Source organism: Cottoperca gobio, chromosome 9, assembly GCF_900634415.1.
Source record: "Cottoperca gobio chromosome 9, fCotGob3.1, whole genome shotgun sequence".
NCBI classification, from domain to species: domain Eukaryota; kingdom Metazoa; phylum Chordata; class Actinopteri; order Perciformes; family Bovichtidae; genus Cottoperca; species Cottoperca gobio.
In genome coordinates this window covers 13,058,335-13,085,580 of record NC_041363.1, presented here as the reverse complement: position 1 = coordinate 13,085,580, position 27,246 = coordinate 13,058,335, and the positions used below count along the sequence as shown (strand labels likewise).

At 40.5% G+C, this 27,246-nt stretch overlaps 1 protein-coding gene across 6 annotated transcripts; it reads right to left on the bottom strand.

The window, feature by feature from the left end:
• On the bottom strand, positions 1-27,196 carry agtpbp1 (ATP/GTP binding carboxypeptidase 1). 6 transcript variants are annotated; one of them, XM_029438854.1, is made up of 27 exons: positions 27,067-27,196; positions 25,639-25,697; positions 24,110-24,240; positions 20,440-20,507; positions 19,890-19,953; positions 19,412-19,558; positions 18,765-18,896; positions 18,566-18,659; positions 18,351-18,388; positions 17,876-18,084; positions 17,579-17,756; positions 17,287-17,328; positions 16,402-16,502; positions 15,652-15,768; positions 14,155-14,906; positions 13,458-13,541; positions 13,198-13,287; positions 12,961-13,109; positions 12,591-12,678; positions 11,731-11,875; positions 11,042-11,192; positions 10,124-10,304; positions 9,813-9,942; positions 9,061-9,192; positions 8,181-8,357; positions 6,895-7,046; positions 1-2,348 (listed from the first exon to the last, which is right to left on the bottom strand). In XM_029438854.1, exons 2-27 carry the CDS (start codon positions 25,668-25,670, stop codon positions 2,168-2,170), a joined length of 3,765 nt encoding a protein of 1,254 aa, XP_029294714.1. In that variant the 5' UTR covers positions 25,671-25,697; positions 27,067-27,196; the 3' UTR covers positions 1-2,167. The 6 variants fall into 6 exon arrangements, with proteins under 6 accessions (XP_029294714.1, XP_029294715.1, XP_029294716.1 ...); XM_029438855.1 differs by having other exon boundaries at positions 1-2,345; XM_029438856.1 differs by lacking the exon at positions 17,287-17,328.
• Positions 27,197-27,246: the final 50 nt, after the last annotated feature.

The window sequence follows — 27,246 nt, the reverse complement described above, 5'->3', positions numbered from 1 at the left end:
TTTATCATATTCACATTTTATTTCCCATGTCTTCCCATTTTCTGTGTTACCATCAACTTGTTTACCTCAAAACAAAAACAAAAAGTAGCCCGACATGAAAGGCTACGGACAAACATAAATATAACAGCACACATAATTCTAAGGGACATTTTTTTGCAGATCATATATCCTTTATACACACACATACGCCCAGAACAATGACCTCACTTGGCTTGTAGGTTGTTCATGAGTAAAATCTGAAAGGAAGGACAGAAAATGAGGGAATGAAAGAGGTTAACGGGACGGAGAGAAAGGGATTGGGGGGAGTGAAGGAGAGGGGATAATCAAATTGAAAGAAGAAACGCACTGTAAGAGCATTAGCTGAGCTGAATAATGGAATAACTTAAAACTCCTACACACTCTCACACACACACACACACACACACACACACACACACACACACACACACACACACACACACACACACACACACACACACACACACACACACACACACACACACACACACACGCATACATTTGCACTCATACACTCAAAATGCCTCATATACATACATACATACATACATACATACAAGTTTGCATTCCAGAAAACAATAATTAATAAATTACAAAATAAAAACAAGAAAATAGCCATGCGCTAGCAATGTACCTTATCTCCAAGAACAAATAAAGAAACAATCAAACAAACTACTTTTTTACTCTCAATACAAAGCACCATCTGTTTTTATGCATGAGTCTCTCCTCAGCAAATCCACAACATGTACATACATTGAGGAAAGGATAAAAAAAGGAAACTAAATTCCAGTACAATTTTTTAAAACATCACAGCAATGTTACCACCAGCTCGGCTGGGACTGAGAACTTCAAACTAGTGAGGTGACTGAAGTTGAGGTTAGCAAACTGTGACATGTTGTAAAGTTTTGTTTCTCTTTGTTTTGCATCTATAATGTTTATCCAAAGTGCAAAAGTGTTTTCTGCTCTCTGCAGCTCATGCGTCTTGTTCGCTACTGCTTTGCCTAACATTATAATACTGTCTATTATTATTAGTATTAGTGCATGTGGAAATCTTACATTCCAGCTTCATGTTTTTAACGCTGTACGTGACCGAGGAACTCAAACCAGACCTGTCTTAGTTAGTTTGTGGTGTTTTATATCTGCATTTCCTTTATAGTACAAGGTTTGTCTTGATGAAGACGTGAACATTCTACATTTGAGTGATATAAATATTTTCAGTTTTGGATAAAGCAAGGCAAACAGCACATGGGCGATGGGACCAAGTGCACTGCGGCCGAAGAGGGAGGGTTTTAAAGAGAGGAGGTGAGGCAACGTGAGACACTCGGGATGACGGAGATTAACCTGCAGCTAAGCTGAGATAGAGCCGTTTGGTCATCCCTGCATCCCATTTAGACACCACTAACTTGGCTTGTCAGAAAAAAAGGAAGGGAAGAAGGAGGCAAGTGAGGAAGGACACAAGGGAGTGTCACCAAAAGGAGTAAAAAGTTAAAGTGCAGGGTGAGGCTAAAGAAAAGAAGGAAAAGGGAAATGAGAAGGCAGGTTGGTTGGATCTCTAAGCTGGTCATTTAGAGAGATCCAGTTTCCCCCCCATCACCAGGAGTGTTTTAACCAAACACACGGTGGTGAGTGAGAGGGGGTTAAAAACAGTACCTACAGAAGCCACTGGCTCTAGTACACGACACACAGCCTCGTCAGGTAGCTTCAGTGTGAGATCGGCTGTGAGAAATGAGCGACTGGACAAGGGTTCAAGTTAAGGATCGGCGGTGCTTGCTGTTTGCTGCTCTGGCTAGCTATAAGTGAATCTCAGAGGCTATATGGTGTCTGAGGTCAGGGGTTACAGTTCATGAAGGTTATAGTATGACGGTGAAAGGTGAGAACATTCATCGAGCAACAAAGTTGGCTCCAGTGGGCCAACAAAATTGATCCATCTGGGAAAGGAGCACCTCAATGTAGCCTACGTGCCATCATTAAGTGTCTATACAACAGGGTCAGGTGTGAATCTAAGCTATTTATTCACCAGTCAAAATGAGAAGTGTGAGTTTGGACTATTTCACCGATGAAATATTTAATTTTAGATCAGCTGACAATACAAGCACTGGCTGGTTATATGCTCAAATTGCCAGCTCTAGAGGAGAAAATCACTTCAGCGTTATTCCCTGTGATTGTTCTCAGAGTCTGACAGTTGATCGATGTGATCGGGATTCTCTTGGACTTCGGTGGCGTGCTCGTTTTCCGGCTCTGCGTCCTCATCGTTGCTCTCTGCGCTGTAGTCTATTGCCTCCAGAAAGGACGGCTCGTCCTCCTCCATCACGTAGGTAGTGGTGCTGCTGCTGGATAACAAAAAGAAAAGTGTCATTAATTTTTCTCTGTAAGTTAATGATGTGAATAAGCCGGTCACAGTCAAAGCTCCTCACCTACTGTACATCATGTCAGGGCTTTAGAAAAGCAGGAACATTGTACCATTGATACCTATGGATATTTTAAAATACAAATTGTAATTTCTGCATGTATTATATTGAGAAAATATATAATAAAAAGATACAAATGTATATAGCCCTTCTTAAAAACAAAGCCTTATCTTCACTTACATTATATAGTACTGTATAGCATATAACATGCATGTCATTGTCCTTCCCTCTGAGCTGAACTCGGAGGCACTGGAGGCAACTGAGAGCTCTTTGATTTCACCAATCTGAAATGGGTTTCATGGTCCTTGCAAATGTACTTTTGAGAAGCCCATTTCTTGAAAGCACAAATCAGACATAGCACGGGGCACTCGTACAAAATGTAGGATTAGTTGCCAGTATATTTGGATAAATATTATGGATAAAGGTTCAATGTGTAATTCCGAGATAGCGGCTCCAAAGAGGGCAGAATTTCACTTCTAAACTGGGTCTTTACAATCTCTAATGTTCATATTTTAGTTTTAGTAGTTCTATTATTGTATTCTAATTGATATTGTGTTTTGCATTTACTCCTGTGTAAGGGGTTCATTGAGCAAGAAAAATTCAATCAAACATTTACTGGGAACTAATGTTAGCCGGGGGCTGTAGTCCGTGTAACGTTATGTTAGTGTGTTTATTGGACTAAATCCAAAGATTTAGCTTGACTTGAGCTCAGCCAGAACAAGCCCCAGTGCTAACAGTCACAGCGGGCTGGTGTACCTGTGTTAGGCCAGCAACAGGGAGTTTGCAGGTCCCTGGTACTGTGGGTGAACTCGAGCTAACTGCTGACTGACTGACTGGTGGTTGTCTCGTTTCTGCCACTTTGTTTTATAGTTTCTTCATTGGATTACATTCAAACACAGAACACGGCTGTAATATTTACATGTGAGTCAGGCAGCTGTACTTCTCTCCCTGTATTGAGGGCAGACTGGCGCTACAGTGACTCACTATCACCTCTAGAGGAACACGTGGTATTACAGACTGGAGCGGCGCTAGTCAGTTAGCATGCTAATTTTAGTAGATTTTCTGCAACCAAAATACATAGACGTCTTTGACACAATGTCAACACTGTTACCTCGTCACATTCTGTTGATAATGTTAGTTAACTGTTTTAATATTTTAAGTTTAAATTCTGGCATATCTTACACATCGAACCTTTAAAAAACACTTAATTGATACAAAATTTGTCTGGTGACTAATCGAGTATTTTTGTTTAAAAAAATAACCTTCCCTACAACATACACTGAATGTACTACAATATTATACATATTAAGATCTATAATCTTAACAAAATAGAAGCTGGACACTAAGTGTCCTCTGACTAGTGTGGCTGTTTTTTTTCCTCCTGTGGGTCTTAATGGTTAAATGGTTGCTGGTTCTTTGAGGTTTTAGTGGCTTTAGTGGGTTTTTAATGGTGTTAATGGCCTGAAATGTGATCCCAAGGAGACAGTCGATCAGGGGGGCTCAGACAATGATCTCCCACCAAGCTCACCAGTGAGTGAGTGCACGAGAGAGAGACAGAGAAATTGTGCGTCAGTAAATGTACATTAAATAAGTGTGTGTGTGTAATGATGGACAGAATAGTGTCCAAAACAGATGAGTCAACCATTACAGGCCATTATAGAAATTCCAAACCCAATTTCTCTTTTCTTACATCTTACATTTTCTGTATCCACCATCTGCAACCATCTCTACATACAGTGCATCTTAATGTACAGATGTATGTTTAACAAAAAAACAATGACCTTCATTCACATGTGGATAAACCTCCACATCTCCAAACACTTACATTGTACATCTCTTTCTGTCTTCCTGACATTCACACAGAAACACACTTATACCCGTATGCACCCATTTACTCACTCAGAGACACCCAGTTATTTGCAGACGCCTCCCAAAGGCCACAATATCATTGTTGTGCTGACCTATTAAATGGTAAGTGGTACCATACCAAGCCCTACGCATAAAACCATAAACCCAGGATGAGAGCAAACAATCTCAAGGGATATACAAACACACACACGCGCGCACACACACACACACACACACACACACACACACACACACACACACACACACACACACACACACACACACACACACACACACACACACAAAAACACTTTTGGAGTCCCTTAATGATCAGACACATAAATGATGAATGAATATATCAATATTAGAGTAGAGTAGGTTAGTAGGAGAGAGAGACTGGGAGACACAGAGAGATGGAGAGATGTGAGCATTAAGTGGTTTTGAGTTTAAAGCCTTTCTTTCAAACCAACTGCTTTAACAAATCTGTGGAGGAGACAATGCTGACATTAAAAAAAGAAATTAAGATAACCTTGGTGGTCACGGCTTGGGTTTGGCCAAGTTTAATAATTTATCTGTGTGGTGTTGAACTGAAGTACAATTTAATCTGTGTGGACCTCACATTTCCAAACAGGGAATTTTAATAGAGTTGATTTGACGTACATTTCAGATCTGTGGTCATTTGTTAGGATGTTCGAGGGTAACGCTAGCTCATCGCCATTTCTTAAAATATGGACTCAAGAAACTTTAGTGCGACATTTTTCAATGGGTCCGTGTTCAGATTTTGATCAATATTTTAGAGCTAAAACATAATTTTCCTAATTTATCTTTAACTCTTACGTTCTCTTTAAAAATAAAAATAAAAATCATACTTAACATCGGTTTATCAACCTGGTATTTCTTGACTTTTACTGATTTTAGGAAGCGCACTGTTTGGCAAAGGGAAGGGTTATGACATCAACACTTTTCTATTTATTAAGTTTTAATAAAAGCGGATAAAACATATATTTGAAGTATATATAATCATCTATCTACTATTTAATCAATCAATGAATAGCTTAATTGTATAGTGGAAAATGTCCATGACAAGTTCCCCAAGCACAATATGACAATGAACGGATTAAAGATATTTAATTTGCAATCATATAAAACAGGAAAAAAAGCAGCAAATCCTAACACTGGAGAAGTTGAAACTCGAGAAGAATTGGCTTTTTTGGGTTTTTTTGAGGACATAATAATAAGATTACTTTTTGTTTGAGTCATCTCAACACATCATGGAAACACAGAGAAGAGAGAAAGAGGCCAATTTTAAACTCAAAGACAATAATAAAGATGAACTTTCTACTGAATCACTGCCGATATTCTTCTACAAAGCAATAACGTTGTGACAAGAGGTGTAAACAATGTGAATATATTATACATTGTGTTTGACTAGTGACATTAGCGTTCGTCTTACAGTTGAACACCTTCAATGCTGCTGTCCCCTGAACGCACCGGCACTTAAGTGGATGAGGACATGATCTGACACTGATCACTTTAATATATTTCTTTTCTACTTTGTGCTAATATATTCCAGCTACGAGCGACGGTGCAAGAAGGCAGTGTGCTCGTTTGCATGTTTCATGTGCATTTAATCCACACGGTATCATCCTGTTCACTGTGGCCTTGAAAAACCTCACTGTGTAGGTGTAAATGGTTTAAAAGATCGTGTGGCTGTTTAACACTCTCTTAGAGAAATAATGACATTGCTGACAATTATTCATACCCATTCCCCTCTCACTCCAGAGTTTTCATTATATTCATCACACATGATCATTGATAGAATTTCAATGATGCTCACAGCAACCCTGCATAATGCAAGCCTTCATGTGTTTCTTGAGTAGCGCTTCAGAGGAGGACCGGAGTGACAGTCACACCGCTGAGTATCAGTGCCAAGAGGGGGAACGTGTCTGGCAGTAAGGAGGGGGATTTGTGCAGATAAAAAGTCTGTAACCACTTTACTGTTTTCCAGGTAGAGTTTTCTTTGGTAACAGAAGTTACTTCTCCTCTCAGCAATCTTGGGAAGGTTACAATGCTGAGATAAAAAAAAGTTCTGTAATTTGAAATAACTGGTTCATGATATCTGTAGTGTTAGCTTGCCTCAACTGTGTATAGTGTGTGTGTGTGTGTGTGTGTGTGTGTGTGTGTGTGTGTGTGTGTGTGTGTGTTTCCAACTTTGAAAGTAGTGGTGATATACCGCTATTGACAATAATCGTGATATTTAAAGAATGAAATATTGATATCATGTCAATAATCTAGCGTATACTAAATGTATGCTTTTGTACAGTTATGGTTACGGACTCTCTCTCCCCCATCCTTCACTCGTAATTTAAGTGAAGTTAATTAGCCAAAAAAGGAGGAAAATCGCACAATTAATGAAGTTAAAGACTAATTTCACTGAGCATTATCTCTTTGCTAATTTTCTAGCGATAATATCGTTATGGTGAATTATTTTGGCCACAATTAGAGTGTAGGGAAAATCGGATATTTTGACAGCCCTACTTTAAAGGAACGCTCTGTATCTCTGCGTAGCCTCACAGCATCTGTGTGCACCTGCATGAACTGTGCGTGTGACTTGACTAACCTGACCACTTTGGACTGTGTCCCAATGATATCGCTCTCTAAATCTAGCAGGTGTTGGTGATTGCGGAGCCCCGTCAGCCTCTTCAGCCTCAGCAGGGCGACGCAGAACTGAGCTCCCATCTCCTCCAGCTCTCTGGTGCCGATCTGAAGACCCTGAAGAGAACATGAACATGCACATCAAAGACATATACTGACTAGATAAATACTTATATGTTCACCAGGAGGAACTATAACACAGAAAAAACCTGCGCAGTTAGTTCATCCACACTTCCAACATACAGCTAGATTTAAAAAATAATCATTTCAAAGTTCCAACAGAACTCTACTTTAAAATGGCTGCTGTGGTTTTTTATATCTGCTCTGGAGCCTGGGGACGGAGCCGTTGTCCATCTTCAAACGCCCCAATTCTCAATGCTGGAAAGCACTTGCTGTGGAAACTTTTCATGTTGAAACATGATGATATATTACATTTGCAGGAAGCACACATTCTAATTCATATACACTCACACCTGCAACCCTAACAAAGTCTTCTCAGTGCTGTACAATCATTCAAGTAAATGAATACTCACTCGGGGACACACACACACAGAGCTTAACCCCGACTCAACCAAAAAACTTTCATGTTCCCATTTCCCCAGAGCGGAGCTAGGAACATCTAAACTTGGCCTGGCCACAGAGATATTCCTCACCAATTCAGAAGACATTAGTTCCTGCACATCTGGACAAACACTTCCACACAAACCAGTGGGGGGGCTAATCAGTGCCAAAATGGCATCCCTAGACTGCCTCTGAATATGAAAGATGTTGATATTGGCAGAATTCAGTAGGAAGGAAATCAGCTGGGGTGGAAAGACAGTGAGAGAGAAGTAATGGAGGTAAAGAGGTCAAAAGAAAGGAGGAGAAAGGACAGAGCCGAGGCAAAGAGAAAGTGGAAACAAGGACTGCAGCTCCACCTGCTGGTCATTTGGTTTGATTAATAGGGGAACCTCCCTCTCACTCACAGGGGGGGTGAACACAACAAAACACATGTACAATGCAATAAAACCGGACACATTAGCCAAACATTTAATTCTCTGCATAATGTTACTTTCTTGTCAAGCTTTTGTCAGAAAGGAAAATAGCAAATGTGGATTAATTAGGATTAATTAGCATATACGCAAATAATACAAACATCCTTAATAAATATATATAAACTGTATACATAGCTGCACAAAGGGAGTATTTAACTGCAGGGTTATTGTCTTTCTGTTGTCCATACCCTATAAACAAAATGAAATGCACGCTTGCCTTATATTTGCCCTGGTCACAACCACAGAGCGTGCTCTCCATGGTGTAGCTGCGTTGCACTCCTATCTCTCTCCATACAACAACGCGGGCGGTTGACTCTTTGGAGCGCTCCACAACAAAACTACAGCTTGCCATGCTGAAGGCCGGGGCGATCTGGGACAGGATCTTAGGAAGTGCCTGCAAAAATAGAAACAGTTTGAGTGTTTTTGTGTAGGTTTGTATGCGTTGGGATGCGGATGATTAAAATGTTACGTAGGCACAAATAACTGTGTCCAGCAAAGACTGACTTATGGACAGAGCGGTTGCTTGACAAAGCAGCAGTATTGACGGCTAGTAGCCTGAAGCGACATGTCCACTGGCATCCAATGACGTCCTTATTAGCATTCTGCAGAGTCAGAAACTTTTTTTTTTGCCTTCCCAAATGAAGAGACAAACAACATACTGATCCTGACCTGACCAGCTGATGGTGAATGAAAAGAAAACGTTCTACACCACTGCAGAGCAACACTCAAGGTGAATTACTAAAACAACTGAAGTAAACTAAATGTGAACGTGTTTGTCAGATAAGAGCTGGAGTTGAAAACACATGTTAATGACTAGATATACAGCAGACGAAATTTAACATATTCTATAGCTAAATGTAACACTTAATAAATAATCTATTGCAAGTTCAATGCAATTATTATTCAGTGATGTGAGAACAGTAATCTGAAACAGAGAGGAAGACTGAGGGAGTGGTACTCCTTAAATCAGTGTTTGTGTATGTTACAGGCGAAGCACATTTGTGTGTGTGTGTGTGTGTGTGTGTGTGTGTGTGTGTGTGTGTGTGTGTGTGTGTGTGTGTGTGTGTGTGTGTGTGTGTGTGTGTGTGTGTGTTTACCCTGTATCCAAGGTCCTCCTGTAAATCACTGGACGTAGCACTGATATTGGACTGCCAGACTGTCTCCTTCACACTGCAGCCGTACATGAAAACATTCTTCTTCCTGGAATGACCGTGGTAGTCGCAAAACACCTGTGCATTGATCGCGCATATACACATATAAACAAACAAACACACACACACACACACACACAGAAAATAGAGGAAAGGATTAAGATGCATATTGCATTGAACCAAAATTGGCTTAATCTCATCTTCCATTGTTTTTACAAAGGTGTTAATTAGCTAAGTAAAAATATTGAATACAAAATTACAAATCAACAGTTACAATAGCGTAAATTTATTTACTGTATCATCATCAAATGAACTGTGATATTGCTGCTCATTTTCTCAGGTCTATTTTCAGAGGAAGGACAGCGACCTCGCCTCGTGTTATAAAGTCATCATCCCTTTGTACAAATCTCCCATAAAGCAATATCCCAATATATCTAACCTGCTGACACACAATGTAGTGCAGAGGCCAATGACGGCTGTTGTTTATGGTAACTGCATTAATGTCTTAATGTAGTGATTTATTGATGTGAAGCTTAGTGGACATGCAGCCAAACAGAGTGGGCAGCTGAACAGGAGAAGTGGCTCTCACATTAATAAGACGTTAAGAGAAGTTCTTTATACTTCTCAAATGAAAGATGATGCAGCAAAGCACAAAATGCCCCCAAAGTGAATTAAGTCCAGTTAATTAGAAGTCATACCAGTGGTGCCCTTTGTGTGTGTGCAAGGTACTGCAGCAGGCTCTTAGTGTGGTAGATGGTGGGGTGAAGCTCAGGATTGGGATTCTGCCACTGGCGATTCAAATCCTCTCCACTCAGAGAACAACGGTGACTACAGCAGAGAGGAGACGGCAGAAGAGGGGAAGGATACAAGTGGAGGAGAAAAGAGCAACAGCTGGAGAATCCTTCAGGACAAGAGTTTGTGTGTGCGTATATAAATAAAGCTGTGACCAATGCGCAGGCCCCGGTTCGGCAGACGTATGTGTGTATACTTGAAAGCTCTTTTTACTCACTTTCCGTTCACAACTCCATCAGGGTTGAGCATGGGGACTATCTTGAAGATGTAGGACTCTCTCAGGCTGGCTGCCAGTGGGCTGGTGCCCATCAGGAACTCCAGCGTGCCCTTCATTACCCAGCTGGCGTTGGTCTCTCCAGGATGCACTCTGGCCGACAGGAAGATCAATGGACGATTCCCTGAAGGGGGGAGAAAGAGGGACAGCACAGCACAAACGCAAACAGAGGTATGAGAAAAAAATGAACAGATTCTTCAATATAAGGTTTTCACAGCTGAGAAATAGCGTCAATAAACTACAGTGGACGGAAAACCTATATGGGAAGCACTGGCATGCCCTGGTGTTCTAGTGTAGTTATATAGTAATATAGTAAAAGGTTCTTACAAGGATTAGTTTTTAAATTAATTAACCATTAGAAAGGAACATTTGTCACTTATTAGTGAATTTCTTAGAGGACATTTTGGAGAACTATTCAGGAGCCAAGCATGACTAGATTAGATGAGTCAGTAGGGTTTGTTGAAGCTGACAAGACAACAGACATTAACTGTTTAGATATTATGGCCTATTAATAATGGTTTCAAGCTGCCAACTGTTACCAGGACATTTGACAAATATACATGTTTGACCCCCATGTCAGTTGGCGTACCGATGTGATCACGATTTTGTTGCACATTAAACATTTGTTCAGGATAAATCAATGATTTCTGGGGCATTTTTGATGTCTTTTGTTTTATCATCCAACACTTTATTTCACCAGGATAATCCATTCACTATCAATACTCAGGATGGAAGTTCTGGGTACAAACAATACAAATATATCATACAGTAGTAACAGTCTGCCCATCGAGTATTCAAGTGTCCATATTTCAGAATAACAAAGACGCATGCACGCAGACCTACGTACAGTGATTTACTTACTAAATTGACAGATGTAATCATTGGAGTTGGACTCCGGCATGGCAGTGATGGTGAGAAGGGGACAGCTGTTTCCCCCCAGAGTTTCACACAAGACGTCCTGTCTCAGGTAGATCTGAGGGGTCCTCAAAGCCTCCAGTTTGGACAGGTGCATCTGAGGACACAATGACAGAATGACAGTTTTTACATTTCACTAAAATGATTAACGACAACTTCCATTTAAGTCCCCCATCCCTCCAGATCTTAACATGTTACTGTTGTTTTATTGTTGTGATTAAGTGATTCAGATTGGGCTTCTTCTCTTGTTTTTTTTATTTGTTTTATTATAAGCATTTCTTAATAGTCACTCTATATAAAAAGGGAGACAAAATGCAATTATAAACACATAACTATTAACATAATGAGTGCACAGTAGTTATCTGAGCTCACATTTGAAGGACATACAAGTGATACAACAAAGGAAACAAAACAGTGGAGCCCATCAAGAGGCGGGTGCATCTGGGGTTACGCTGGGGGATTTGAGAGGTTTAGCAGTAATAATTAATGTACAAGTGTATGATTAAATTTGACATTTTTGTAAAGCGCAAAACCATTTATACTAGAGAATATGATCAAGAGGAGGATACAAGAGTTAGTAGAAGTATAAATGCTAAAGCTCTCTAGATTACAGCAGACAGTGGTATTAATAGTACCTTTAGAGTGGAGTAGGTATAAGGGTAATGATAGGCGAAGTAGCAGACATCATCCTTGTGGCTGAAGCTTGTGCTGAAGGTCATTGTGTAATAGGACTTTCCTTTCTGACCACCGGCTGCAATGGAGCTCCTCGCAAAGTGATTCCTGTGGAGGACGAAGAACATATCATGAGCTTCTACCTAGTTTATAATGTTGCAGTATTATCTCTGTACATTGCACATCTTCATACTGCGTCAATATTGTGCACATTCCTGCACAACTTTTTCATTTAAAACAAGATATATTCTACATACTTTTTATAGTATTTTAAGTATCTTTATTGTACATTATTCTATTCTATATTTATGTGGCAGTACTTGCTTTTATTTTTATTTTCTCTTACTATGTTTATTGTTATGCACCAAAACATGTTATTAACACCTCTATGACAATGTCTAAAAACTATAACTAAACCCAAAAGCCCTAAAACTGAACATTATAGGCATCATTAAAATAATTTATGGCAGTAAAATTGTATTTCATGAAATGGCCACAGAGTGTATGTAACATTATACATGCACTACTTTCTAAATATGTGGTGCAATTTGTAAAGAAAGGGTTTCCTTCTAAAGGATGCTTTACATACTATAATAACTCATAATAACTGTGTCAGTGCAGCAAGCTATTAAGAAGTCAAGAGTGCTTTATAGCTACTGTATATAAAATGTATAAATATAAAAGGTAATTAATGAACCACAGCACACTAGCTGCATTATGGGGAATTGGTATGCTGCATGAAAACTGTGCTCTTACCCCCTGTAACAATTACTAAAAAGGTAGTTTGTTCCTTTCCCCTCTCTCCCTGTCTGAGTGCACCTACTTGTAGTAACAGATGTCTGTTCCTGTTCTGACCCAGCGAGGCTTGCCACTGATCGCCTCCTGCACAGAGTACATCAGCACCTGCATGCCTGCACACACACACACACACACACACACACACACACACACACACACACACACACACACACACACACACACACACACACACACACACACACACACACACACACACACACACACACACACACACACACACAACGACTTCATATAGACTAACGGTAGCTCAAAGGGCTTTTAAGTTCAATACAGTCTAATTGAATGTAATATTTTAGAAGATATACTAATCTTCTGTCGGTCAGACGGATATTGACAAACTGAAACGGTGTGTCACATGATGTTGTGCCTCTCACCGTAGTTGAACTGGCTGTTTGACTTCTCAGAGTTGATGATGTTGAAGCGGTAGGGGGCTCCAACACGCATGCCGCTCACCTCAAAGTAGAACCACTGGTGGTAGTGATTACTGTTGATGTCTGAATTCAGCACGAGGTCGTACTCATATCTGGAGAAACACCACAACACAAAATGTAAATGTGAACCCAAACACCATCAACCATAACCATGCAACTGATGTGACAATAAATACTTACTTCCTAACTTGAACTGCCTTCCTGAGGTTGCCAGACTCGAACTGAGAGTTGAACTTCAGTGATTCCCCATCGTCTTCAATCACAGGACAGCTGAAACATAAAATGTGGATCATAGATCGAGCTAATCTGCTTTGTGAATGTCACAGATCTCAACATCATCAGAAAAAGGACAAACTGTAGCTTTGGTCATAATTGTAGTTTTATGTAGTCTGTAAATGATGTAATGCTTTATGTTATCAGACTCGGTAAGAGGAACTCACCTAGGAATGTCCAGGTCGTAAACTACTTTATCCACGATATCATTGGGATGAATCAACCTCTCGATGTCCTGGAATATTTTAGACCTGCAGGATTAGACCCATAAACAAACTCATGATTAACACAATGGATGGACAAATATGCTTTCAATTAAAAAATACTCTTTATTAATGAGGATGAATGCAATAAACTGTAAGAAATGCCTTTAGCCACTACCACGACCTTACAGACACAGCAAAGTAAAAACAGTGATCTGTAGCTCACATTTAGACTGAAAATCCCATTTGGACTGCCCTGCAGAACCCCAGAAGGTAGCCACATGATTGCCTTTAACGTTTTGCATATTGAGGATGGATCTTTGACTCACAACTTGTCCTTGGAAAACGTATGACTAAAACATCACTATTACTGAGGCTCTAAAAGGTCTGTGTGGAGCCCCACAAGTTCATGCTTACATCTGTACTATAAGCCAAAGATTTAAAAACGTTTAAAAATATTCTAAATGCAAAATATTTGCTTAATCTGGTAACTCTTTCTGGCATGGAAAACACAATAGTACACTGTAATAAATCAAATGTTTTCTGTTTTATTCTCTTAATTGTATGGTTTCTATATATACACAGCTTAGTTTTTATAATCTTTATTCCTTTTTCAGTTTATATGTTAAATGAAATCACACTTTTCAGAAAAATGTATCACCTCTGTACACCATAAACTCTCTCCTGAAGGGGTTCTCTAAATGTTGGGGCTACATGGCCAAAGTAGTCTGGGTAAGCCACTTCAGCGTACTGGGGTACGGAGTGTGTTCCCTTCACCTTCTCCACGTAAAGGTCGGGGTCGTGCAGCGGGAGGAGCAGCGCCGTGTCTGGCACCTCCAGAACGGCTCCTTCCCCTCCCTCATCCTCGGCTCCCTCTGAGCCGCAATCTGAACCCCAGTTACTGCCTCCTCCTCCCACACGACGTGTAGAGATACCACCCAAAAGCAGAGGAGACTGTATGTGTCTTGTGGCATTGACTGGGGATCCTTCTTGTTTGATTCCCCTTCCTCCTTCTTCTCCTGTGTTCAGAGCCCCCTCCTCTTCTAGAGAGACACACTCCAACACATGTGCTAGGCCCTGTTCTATCATCTGCCCTTGAGACAAAGGCCTGGCGAGGGAGGGCAATGTTGTACGTGTGTCGGGAGAAGGAATGTGAGCCTCCTCTTTTTTGTCTTGGTCCTTGGTGAGATGGATGGTGTCCAGTTCTAGAGGTGTTAGAGGAGCAGGGGGAGCAGGAGCGGGAGCTGAAGGAGACGGCAGGGTGTTGCAGCCCCACTGAGAGCTCGATATGGGGCCGTGCTTTGGGGACAGGGCTTGAGCTGTGGGCACGATGATTGGCCGAGTGGATCGAGTTGAGGCTGATGATGATGAGGATGTGGTAGAGGCACTCTTTGAGGATTCGAAGTTATAACCCTGTCGGAATAAGAAATATCGATCAGAAACAAAACTGACAACAAATGTTTGTGGTAGAGACCTCACACTAAAACCGTAAAGATGTAACCGAAGACCTTTTATTAACACTGACAGAAGCAACAAGAGAAATGCTCAGCGCTTCGCCAGACTCATAAAATATGCAAAGGGCCAAAGGCTTAAACTTTAGGTTGTTGTAGTAATTAACAATGATTGGCAGGTGTGCAAAATAGGTTTTAACATCGCAGACAAAAGTCATTCAAATCAATAAAGAAAAATATCCAGGAGCAACACACATTGTAAGTTATTAACCAAACAGAGAAAAAGTGGTGGAAATGATAATTAAAAGTATTATTAAAAGTTGTTAAATAAAGAAAATAATAACTGCATTTATAGGGCACTTTTCTAATCTTAGCGACCACTCAAAGTGCTTTTTATTACGTTACATTATGACATTGTAAAGCGCTTTACAACATCAGCCAAAAATGATCATAGAAATTAAAAAGGAAAAGAAAACACAAAATGAAAGAAAAACCAAATAAGAGCCAAGATACATAGAAGTCTTGAACAGATATGTGACCATGTTGAAGAGTGCACAAGAGTGCTGGCATTGAGCGAATAAGATCAACATTTAAGAGTACACTGTCACATACTTACTTATTAATATACCAATTCAGCTATAATTCATGTTGGTTTAGGTCATTTTTTTCACCATGAAATCTTGTCATCAAGGGTACACATGACTGACCTGGAAGTCTTCAGAAAGCTCCAAGAAGAACCTCTCATAGACCCTCAACTCCTCAAACGGACGGCCAGGGTTCTTTTTGGGATGTAGCTTGTTTAGGTCCGTCTCTATGTCATCATTCTGATTAAAATGGAGCAAACACACATCTCAATGTAAAACACATTCAGATAGTGTGCTATCTGAATGTGTTTGGGTTATTGTTCAAGTCTGTTGCTATTTGAGGAATATGAGATGGAGAAAACATGTGGTGGTGGGGGGGGGGGGGGGACTACAGCTAATAAGAAAAGTAACACAACAACTTAACACTTATTTTGTTGACTGAATCAGTAGTTGTAAATACATATCAGATATGGTCGGCATGTTATATGAGAGTGTTGGGCACTGTCTGGTGAGTTATGACTGCCCTCTGCTGGAAATGTTGAGCTATGTCAGTGAAAACTCACAATTCAGTATCATATCATTTAAAAGTCCCAAATATCACAGTATGATAATGTTATTATTCATGGTTTTTAAATAAAAGGCCTATGAATTATCATCCGTCGGCCAATTAGGTCTGATTATATTATACATGACAACCCTTTGTGAAGTTCAATCCTGATGCAAAAGTGTTAAAGATTTAAAAGACTTAGGTCTAAACTCTGCACTGTCTCTACACCACTGTGTAGAAAATATGTTTAACATTTTGAACACTAAGTGTAACACGTAATGCTGCCGTGTGAAATATTGTGTGTGCATGCGAGTGCTGAATTGTACCGCAGTATGCTGATCCTTCTCGTCCTCTTCATTCTCCGTATCGTTCTCTGTGTCCAAGTCTGTCTCCTCGTTATCGTCACTTTCATCCACCACATCATCCACTGGGTACACGCACGCACGCGCACACGCACACACACACGCACACGCACACAAACACGTACACAGGTTAGTTGACTGTCCTTAAAACAAATATTTTCCTTTCTTTTGCCCAAGCTGGGAGTTCATTATTTTTGAAAGTGTGTGTACGGCTGGCAGATAACCAGACAGGAAAACTCAAACTGGTTTTGGTCACTGAGTTTATGAGAAAATGTTAACGAAAAGATGTGTGCAGCCATGGTTCAGAGATGAGTGAGAGATTTAGAGGACAGATGCATTGAGCTGATGATCTCATTGACAAGTGTATGTAATAGCAGTAGCTTGTTATGTTACACTGTTCTCCATGGTTGGGTTACTGACATCACTGACATGTTTTTGGCAATATAGAGGAGTAAACACAACTTTGAGCTAAGGCTGAGGCAATTACTGGGTTTCTTTAGCCAATTAGAGCTGTCAAAAATGGTGGTGTATATCATTACTTTTATGGATTTTGCAGTTTTTTTTGTGATCGGCCATGTTTTATTTTAGATCAGATTAAGGGAAGAGGCATGAGGCTCAAATATTTCATCAGACAGCCTGTGGACGCAACAAGGAAGCGAATTAGTTGAGTACAGTGCAAGTAAATAAGTCTACTAGTGAGCAAGCAAGCACTAATAATCTTTATTACATGTTTATAACTAACACATCATGTGTTAGTTTAGTGAAGTTATGATGCGAGGTGAATGAGAAAGCAGCAGTGAGTGAGTCTATGATTTCTGAGGATGGAGTTGTTTCTTACGTACGTCTTACCCTTCTTTAAGGGCCTGTCGCAGAGCTGAAGAATCTTTCTTCCTGTAAGGCACATTGTGTGCAGCAGTGTTGCCATTAACCATTTGTGCGGTCCACGGGTGTTAGCATCATTTCTGTTTGTGTCATTTATTATGCAGGACTGAATCTAGGAGAGATGACTGCGATAAAAAGGTCTATGTGTCTGTCTGTACTGCAAAATCATCATAGAAGGTGTGTGCATACACTGTGCTGTGGCACTCTCTAGTGTAGTGTGTGTGTGTCTGTGTCTGTGTCTGTGTGTGTGTGTTCTCACCCCCAGGTGGCTGGCTGTACAGCTGAGCTACAGGCCCTACAGCAGGTACGTGTGGCAGCTGGTAGTGGAAAGCCGATTTGATGGTGGGCAGAGGCAGACGGTTCTTAGGAAAACACTTCCTCATGATGAGACTTGAAGTGTTGACAAGTGGATCCAGAGTCCTTACCGGGAGACAGTCCTTGAAATAAAACCACACAGAAAGTAGAGAGTAGGCGAGAAGGAGTGTAAGCATGTGTGCAGTGCATATGTGTTGCATGCTGTAATTGTTTGCCATGCGTATGTCACATTCTCACTCACAGTGGAGGAGTTGTAGAGGATCCTCATGCCGTCAGCGTCTATGAATGCTTTCCTGCCGAGCTTGATGTTGGTGATGTTCCTGAGGCAGACCAGCAGACCTTTGCGAATCAGCATGTGGCGATGGCGTGTGTCATTGCGATGCCAGTCCTGGTAGAGAGCCAGCAAGACAGACACGTGTCCACCATCCACTGCACGGCGCGCATTCGTCTCTGCAAGAGCGAGACAAGAAAGCAGTGATAATTTGCACTTTACGAATGTGGGATGAGATGGAGAGAAGCGAGGGAGAAGTAAAAAGAGGGTACGTTGGGGGTTAGATAACTTCAAATGGAGGGAACAGAGATTCAGTAAAGCACAGGCAAAGGGTTAATGATGATGGAGGTAAGAGAGGCAGAATACCGCTTGGATTACAGTACTAATTGAGGATCACTACACTACTGAAGAGTCAAAAGGCAATGCTACAAAGCAAATTACTCACTGGATTTGAGCAGTGCTCCCAGTGCGTCCAGAGCTACCCTGTTGATTTAGAAACAAGGCAAATGGGTTACATGGTCTGCTGAACACATTATAATGTCAGATTAAAAGTTTTTAAATCTCTGTATGAAGGAGGAAAAGGAGATGCAGCCTGTGGATGGCACTAGTTTGTTATAGCCCAGCATTAATGCATGCTCATTAACACAACTGACGGCTTACTTAAGCAGGCTGGTGTTCTTCTTGCTGTACGGCGCCACAATCTTGAACATGAGCTCCACCACTCCGTTCTTGCCCAAAGAAATAGCATTCACCGCTTTACCAAAACAAAAACATAAATTAAATACCAGGCAAAAGTAGGAATCAGCTTGAACCTCAAGAGAGAATGGTAACGACAAGTGTAAAGTTTAAAACGACTTACAGTTGGTGGAGTAAACCCTGAGAACCTGCAGGCAGGGCAGCAGCAGCTTGGTATTCTGTAGGTTCTGTTTCGTTAAATTGACCGTGACGTTCAGCGCTCCGCTCAAACGCGCCTTCACTCCAAACTTTCTGTCTGAACACACACGATCATGCAGAGAATACATCACTAGATTTTCAGTGTTTTTGTCTCTCTTGTTTCCTGTAAAACACTAAATGACAAAGCAGTCTTAAGAGCGCCCTGTAGAGTTTTTATACACACACACACACACACACACACACACACGCACACACACACACACACACACACACACACACACACAATATATTTTCACGCTATTCTATGCCAGGAAATGTAGCAATTTGCCCGCGAAGGCAGTGAAGAAGAACAACTGCCAGCACAGATGTAATCAATGCATTTAAAATATTTTTAAAATGTTTAATGAGGAAGGAAATGCTCTCAACATATTTATTAGACCTTTGCTGACATAAGGGACATGAAAATGTGGACAAAAACAAAGTCAAATCAGGAGAACAGAGACAAAAGCAAACTCAGCCAAATATCAATGAAAACAAACTTTAGTTGCCACCCTGATATTTATATGGGTGTGCTGCGTGTTTGCTCTTGTTAAACTGGCAGAGTAGGTCTACCTTTTGGGCCAACCTTGGCAAGCAGTGAGTGAAGCTGCAGCATGAGTTCTTCACTGGGAGGCAGCTCTTTACTGGCAGTGATCAGAATCTGGAATAGTATTCCTGTTCCTCCTTTAGACACAAATACTCCCACCCTGCGGCCTCTACCTAAAGACAGACAACAAACAGCATTAGTTGTGATAAAACATCATTCATGATGGAAATATGAAATCCTGGAGAGCACAAACCTTAAAACATTATTGATCACAGCTACATTTACTACCACTTTACCATTTATTAGAGGAGCACAATGAATTGTTTATGCTTTTTGAAACATGTTTGCTACTTCTCAGTCATGAAAATTAAATTGGAAGGGACAGTTAAATTGCCCTCTAAGTTATGATCTAACAAGGAAGTAAATGTTGTCATCAGCTCTAAAGATTCAGGGCATAAAATGCTCATTAATTATGTGGGGAAAAAAAGAGAAAACTCTACTCACCCACAGTCAGCAGCTCACTAAGAATGTACAAAATGTTAAGAGTGGTCTGGACATCCCTGGTGTTCTGTTGGAGCCACACACAGTACACTTGTCAAACAACATACAGATGTATATAGTGAACGATAGAAATGTGTGCAATTACCGTGGGTCTTCATACATTAGTTTACTTGATGTTCTCTCTCCTAAGTGTGCAGTCTTATCTCAAATTAAACAATGCATCGATGTGACATCTGCAGCAGGGTTTCCCACAGCTGGTTATACAAAGACGTGGATGCATTTCTTATGTCTCTGCATGCAATGTTTTAAACAGTGAGCTTATTCTGGCAAAGCTTACATCGTTGTTGTCTATTAGGGTTAAGAAGGATGTCTCAAAGGGAGGGAAATACGTCTTCTTAAAGAAGTACTTTGCCTTTTCTGGGAAATGTTAGCTTAGCTTAGCACAAAGAATGCTAAGTCTTCGATGGTCACATTTATAGGAAACCACAGAAGTAAAAACTACAGAGTAAACTTGGTGGTGTCAATGCACAGTTGTGTTGATGAGTGAGCTGACCTCCAGTGAAGCCAGGATGACCTCCATGCCACTGGAGCCTTTGGACATCACCTCTTTTCCGCTCTTCTCTGCAACACACAACAAAATAAAAAGGATCAGAAATGTGAAGATAAACAGTACTGCATTTGTGCAAAACAACTGAGGGGCTTCTCACACAAGCAACGTGAGAGCTGTTATTCCAAGCACGGGAAGTCGTGCCGTAAATGTTGGGTCGGCCATTAAAGACACAAAGTCACAATGTCACAGGGGATTATCTTGGAACATGTGAAGACCACTGTCCTGGGTTACTGCTGCATTACACAATAAATAGATACTTTGTCTTTGACATTGTGTCAAATATTAGCTTCTGCACACATGAGCTTTATCTTTATCCTCTTAGAAACTACCCCACTCAACAGCATGTGGAAATAAATGGTGTTTCTGCAACTTCTACTCTTTTTTCTTTCTCTCTTTCTCCACCTCTTCAATCGTGCCCTGCACCTGCCATGTAATTCAGGAGCTGTCAGATTCAAGACCTCTTTGGAGAGTCCTCAGTGAGTGATCCTGTACTGCAAACTCTCCAAACACAAACAGTACTGACAGAATCTCTCCTCAAAGCCACCAGACTACATTGAAAGCAACAGCAGTTTTACCTTGCTGATCCTCACGTTACATTTATTCAAACTCATCAGAGACAAAATAATATTCATCAAAACTTTTCCCAGCAATCACCAACTTTGATTTGGTCCAACTAAACCCTGGTGAAGATTTAAGACTCGTGAGGGGTTCAAGTCTCTGGCATCACACGCAACAGGTGAATATGGCAATGATGTCGAGCATGCAGCTTTCATGACTGATGATAAACTCACTTTCCACACTTGCACAACTATGTGCATATCTGAGCAACGCACGCACACATGCACGCACATAACCTGTAAATGTTGCCCTTTATTTAACTAAATACCCGTCATATATGTCTTTACCGGTGATTGTAGAGTACTGCACATAAACAGAGTAAAGTGAAATATTTGAACACAAATGCCATCATAGATAATGTTGAATGTGATCTGGATCTGGATCTTACCTGGTGGGTCTGGGGAGACCTCAGACTGACAATATCTCCTGGTGTAGTGGTACTCCATTTCATAACAAAAGGTCTTCGCTAAAGCTTTGGGTGAAAATATGTCCTATTTTCCAAAATCCCAAGTGCACTGCCTCTGGAGTCCCAAAGATTGTGTCTACTGTGAATCTAAACGCCTTAGTTTGATAGTCTATATGAAAAGTAAAGACATATTTCGTATTTCTCTCTCCCTCTAAGGCTAGAAGTAAACTGCTCCACTGTCAATCCTCCAAATGTGACCTATGGTGCCAACACGCTGAGCTCAGGGAGAGGACACTATGAACTTAGTTATCAGAACCTCCCCTTGCACGCTACCAGAAACTAAACCACCAACTGCTCCTATAGGAAACTGACAACAGTATAGGATACCCCTCCTCACGGGAGAGCTGCCATTCTTGCACATAAAAACAGCCACTGAATTTCTGACAGCAAATGAGAGAGACAACAGAGAACTGCTGCCGCTAAGACTAAAATCATTCTCTAATAAACCAAACCAGAACATTGTCTGTTGAGAAATGTAAATATATGTATTTTTTGTAAGTGATCTTTTCATCAGATGTATGAGTTTATGGCTACCCCACACAACGCTTGGCTTTACCTTCTCCCTTTTTATTTCTCTTGGTATCTCTTGACCTCTTGCCTCCAAAAGGTCTAAAAATTCTGAACATGAGACAAGAGTACAGCAAAGCCGGTCTCGGGGTGTATAGTTACTGTGAACAGGGTCACAGACCCCCCTTCCCCCTAACCTACGTCACGCTTATACACATTTCAAGTTGAGGCTGCAGGCAGGGTGGGACAGACAGCCTAACCGTAGATGAGAGAGGAACATTCAGCAGAAGTATTCACCTTTACACATAGGCTACATTTTACTCAAGTGATTACAAGTTGTCCTCGTTCAAAAACTTAAGAATGAAAATGCCACTAACTGAAAACTACTAGCTCTGGGGCAAAGTTCATTTAAGAGCTATTACATTACATTACAGGTCATTTAGCAGACGCTCTTATCCAGAGCGACTTACATCGAACTAAGTACAGGGACAGTCCCCTGGAGCAACTCAGAGTTAAGTACCTTGCTCATGGTGGCAGCCTGGTATTGAACTCCTGACCTTCTAGTGTTTTGTTTGTAAATTAGCATTCGCATTGGGAAACAGTAAACAGTTCAAATCTCTAGTGTTGTGGTAAACCTTTCTATATATTTTCTTAAGTATTATCTGCAAGTACCAACTATTTTTATAATATATTAATCTGTCAAAAATTATGATTTTTTTCAATTAACTGATTATTCGTTTGCTATATAATATAATATATTATATAATTGTTATAATGTCCTAAAGTAGTAAAAAAAAAGCACAACCCAAGACGAACAGTCCAAAATATATTACATGTACAATGATGTAAAGCCATCCTCACATCTGAATGTTTGTCATTTTTGCTTGATAAATCACGTATAGCAAGTATCAAAACTATCTTTTTGTCAGTTTTACATTAATCAACTAATTGTTAAAGCACTGGAGCAATGATGCTTGCACCAGAGATTTCTATTCATCTCATCTTCTTGGAGTGGAAGAGGCTCCGTGTTGAACTCATGTTTCAGTCTGTTCTACACAGCGACACGGCACAATGCCTTCTTCTTCTGCCGTCAGATCTTCTTCTCTGCTCTCCTTTCAAAGAAGTAATCAGAGAGCCAGTTCGGAAGACACTGTATCAATCCATCCACACTTTGACTACAAGTGCACTAACCCATCTCCAGTTGCACAGCATCTGCACTGAACACATTATTTTGCACCGAACACATTTTTAATGAATGAATCAACTCGACCTGTCTGGTTGAAGCTAAGACATTTTAAAGGGAACCTATTTCCACATCAAAGTCAGTTTGTAGGTGTTGGGGAGTACTACTATATGTGATTTAATATATATATAGATTTTATATCTATATATATATATATATAAAGCCATTTGTGGCTCCACAGGGAGCCGTTCAAAATCTGATGAATTGCCTTAAGTGAGTCAGTCAGCGTTAGCTACTACTAGCATAAAACACCCAACCCTCTGACTGAACTGCCGTCGGTCAAGTTTCATTGTGGGTAATGTAAGCACCAGGGGGAGTAGGGCTTGACAATATAACAACATTATATCTATATCGTGATATGAGAATAGATATCGTTTTAGCTTTTTGATATCGTAATATTGCAGTAGTGTGTCTTTGCTTGTTTTAAAGGCTGGATTACAGTAAATTATGTCATTTTCTAAATTTACCAGACTGTTCTAGCTGTTCTATTATGTGCCTATATACACACATTACTGATGATTATTTATCAAAAATATCATTTTGTAATAAAGCACCAATGGTCAACCCTACAATATCGAGGTACTTAATCAAAAATAGTGTGATTTTCTCCATATCGCTGAGCCCTAGTTAGTGTGGAGGGGAGATGATACTGTATGTCTAACCTTTTTTCTATTGAATATTGTACATGTAATAATAAACACAATGGCTCATTCCTTTACACTTCAACTCATTGTTTTGTAAATTATTGTGTGTGTGTGTGTGTGTGTGTGTGCTCTCACCCTGTGTCTGTATGAGATGAAATATCTTTGCAGTGACCTGTCTTGCTGTTTCGACATCCCTCACCATGGTCTCTCCATTCATCCTCTCCAGTTGACTCAGGAGCATCAGTACCCTGGAGTTACTGGGAACGCTGGAAACATGCACACGCACACGCACACGCACACACACACACACACACACACACACACACACACACTTTTACCATTAGGAAGAATACATGTAACAGGTAAACTTAATTGATAAAACCATTCCTGTATAGGCATTTGGAGAAAGGATAAACATTTTATAAATATATATACATTTAAATTGCATATTCAAGTCCATCTGGAAAGGGCAGAGAATATAAGCATCACAACATAATGTGTCATGTGGCTGAATTTAAAAACAAAGTGGATGCTTTAACACAATATGTACTAAAATAAAAATCTGTCACGATTTCCTGCTCCACGTCGAGGATTATAAGGATTAGAATGATGGATCAGTTTCAATTTATCTAGCACCGGGTTACACTGGAGAAAAAACATGAAGCCCCTCATATGGGCAAATGCCCTTATATGCCCACAGTGAGTCAAATATGTCTTAGCCAAAATAATAACCAACAAAAATAGCCTTTTCTGTTATATAATGAAATGCTTAAAAACACACACACAAATTGGCAAGCAATGTTTAAATAACAACTTTAAGATTTATTTTTCATTCATGTCAATACAGTTGACTGTAGAGGCGGTCTCCTAGAGCGTCACTATTTCTGGGATAGTGACCCATCACCCATTTATAATCTTAGCTCAGTGGCGCTCAGCTGGAAACACAAGGTTAGAGGTCAGTTGTTGGTACAGCAACGGCAAACATGGGAGAGAGAATCAAAACTCTGTGATTGTACCCTGTGGAGCGGAGTTTTTCATATGTCCTTATAAAGACTGAGAGAGACTGTGTGTGTGTGTGTGTGTGTGTGTGTGTGTGTGTGTGTGTGTGTGTGTGTGTGTGTGTGTGTAAACAGAAAAAAATGGAAAGAATGATGAAAAAAAGTGATCAAAGGAAAACATACCAAAGGTTGAAGTACAGTCTAAATAACACACTCCACTGCAAGTCACAAAAATGAATACAGATAAAGTTAGAAAATTAAACTTGATCAGGACAAATACACTGAAAGGTATATTACAAGGTAACTTCCGCTGCATTAATGATGAGTTGAATGAATGTTATTTTAAGTCATGATGACAAACACACATGGAAGGTTCAAGCAAGGCCAACTAATTATCTGCTATGTTGCACAAGCAAACTTTCTTTTAGAGACAGACAGCAGGGACAAACACGGGTGCAGAAAATAGTACAATAGCAGGATCATATCAGGGAGAGTAAAGGTAAGCACTCAGTGAGAGAGAAGTAGAGAGAAAGAGAGAATGCGTGAACAGATGGTTGTGACAGAGCAGCTTCACACAGAAACACAACCATACTACATATCACAGCCTGAATGTGTGTTTGTGTGTGCAAACTAATTAGTTTGTCTTCAAATAGCAAAGCAACTCACCCTTTCTCTGTGGCCATTTTGGGTTTGTTCATTTTCACTACTTCAACATTTCATGTCATCTGCAAGAGAAAGAAAAGTGGAAAAGGACAAGCATAAACATGCTGTACAATTATAAAAATTAGCATAATAAACCCTGTGTGCCTAAAGCGATTCCCTGTGTTGTAACCTCAGACTGTAGTCGGCCCCTGCAAGTATGCAAAAGTCGGACAATGATCAACCTCAACTCCCTATAGCTATGAATGTATTGATATGTCCTCATGTGTTAGCCCTGTAATAAACTAGTGACCTGTCCAGGGTGTACTGGGACAACCTACAGCTGCAGAATGATGGCTCATATTAACAATACCAGGACAGACTTTTACTATCAGACACACTGAACGTCCTGACTGATTTACACAAAACAAAAGGCTGCCCTACATGCTGCAGATCTCAAATGTCTGGAGACAAAAGACCTGTAGTCGACAAGGTAATTTGAACACAAGGTTTGAAAAAAGCCATACTAGCATTCAGCTGCATTACATCAAATGACAAAACATATTTAAAAAACAAAACAAAAAAAACAACAGCATGATTCAGCAAGAAAGTCCAGAAAATGACTACAGCAACAGTTCAGCGAATTGCATTTTCACAGGTCTCCAAAGAGTCCTAGATTAGATTAGGTCAGACAGTGAATACAGAAGCATCATAAACAATGCTGCTGTACAATTTTAAAGATATCATTCGACATCACTGGTGATAGATACAGTTAAAAAATGTTTTACCAATACAAAAAAAAAAGATTAACTCATTTAGGTCATTCCAAAGCTTGCAGAGTCAGACTTTAAAAGCCCAGCAGCCTTTCTTACTACAGGAACAACCGGATGAACACCCTTGAGGATTTTAGGGGCTGAGGGGGAGCAGCTAAATCAGACCATATGGATAATCTGTCTGTCCCTTCGGGATGGTGTTATAACATGTTATCATGTTGTCTAAACCAATTGTAAAACTGACATGTTGTGGAGGCTAGTTTACATAGGCCAGATGGTGGACCCGGCCACAATAACACCACAGGGTTGCCTCCTTTCACAAGTCAAAATCCAAAATCCATTTAGACAATGATAATGATGATAATCTAGCGTCATAACACCAGCCCACAGGGACATGTGGGCAACGATGCTCTAACAGTATCTGGTGTGGGTTATTCACTGTCATTAGGCTATTGTTAGCAAGATAAACAGCTAGGCAAGGCTGTTCTTCAAGATGCTGTTAGATAGCCTAGCTGAGGCTGGTGTCTGCTGCACCTGCTGGACTAGTCACTCACGAACGGCCGCCTGTCTGCGCCAGCAGGCTAGCTAACGGATGAATATGCTAACAATAAAGCGCACACAGACGATATTAGCTAAAGCAATAGGCTTGCATAATACTAACAAGAACGAGGATATTACGAACCTGTATGGAAAGGAACTGCTGTCCCATTCAGGGTGAACCAATTCCAAGATAAGGGGGCCCGCTGCTGTGTGTCTAAGTGTTGCCTGAAACGCCCTGATGATGTTGTGATGAGACCAGCCCCAACCAGCAACGGCACTGGTCCCAACTGTCAGAGGGGTTGTCGGTGAACAACGCGAGAGT

What these genes read in the sequence shown, in the direction of transcription:
- agtpbp1 (XM_029438854.1), bottom strand. Translation starts at nt 25,670, where the DNA reads ATGAACAAACCCAAAATGGCCACAGAGAAAGG. An exon ending in GGGAGCACTGCTCAAATCCA is followed by an intron (nt 18,085 to 18,350) that starts GTGAGTAATTTG and finishes TCGCTCTTGCAG; the next exon opens with AGACGAATGCGCGCCGTGCA. An exon ending in GTACAGCCAGCCACCTGGGG is followed by an intron (nt 17,329 to 17,578) that starts GTGAGAACACAC and finishes TGTGCCTTACAG; the next exon opens with GAAGAAAGATTCTTCAGCTC.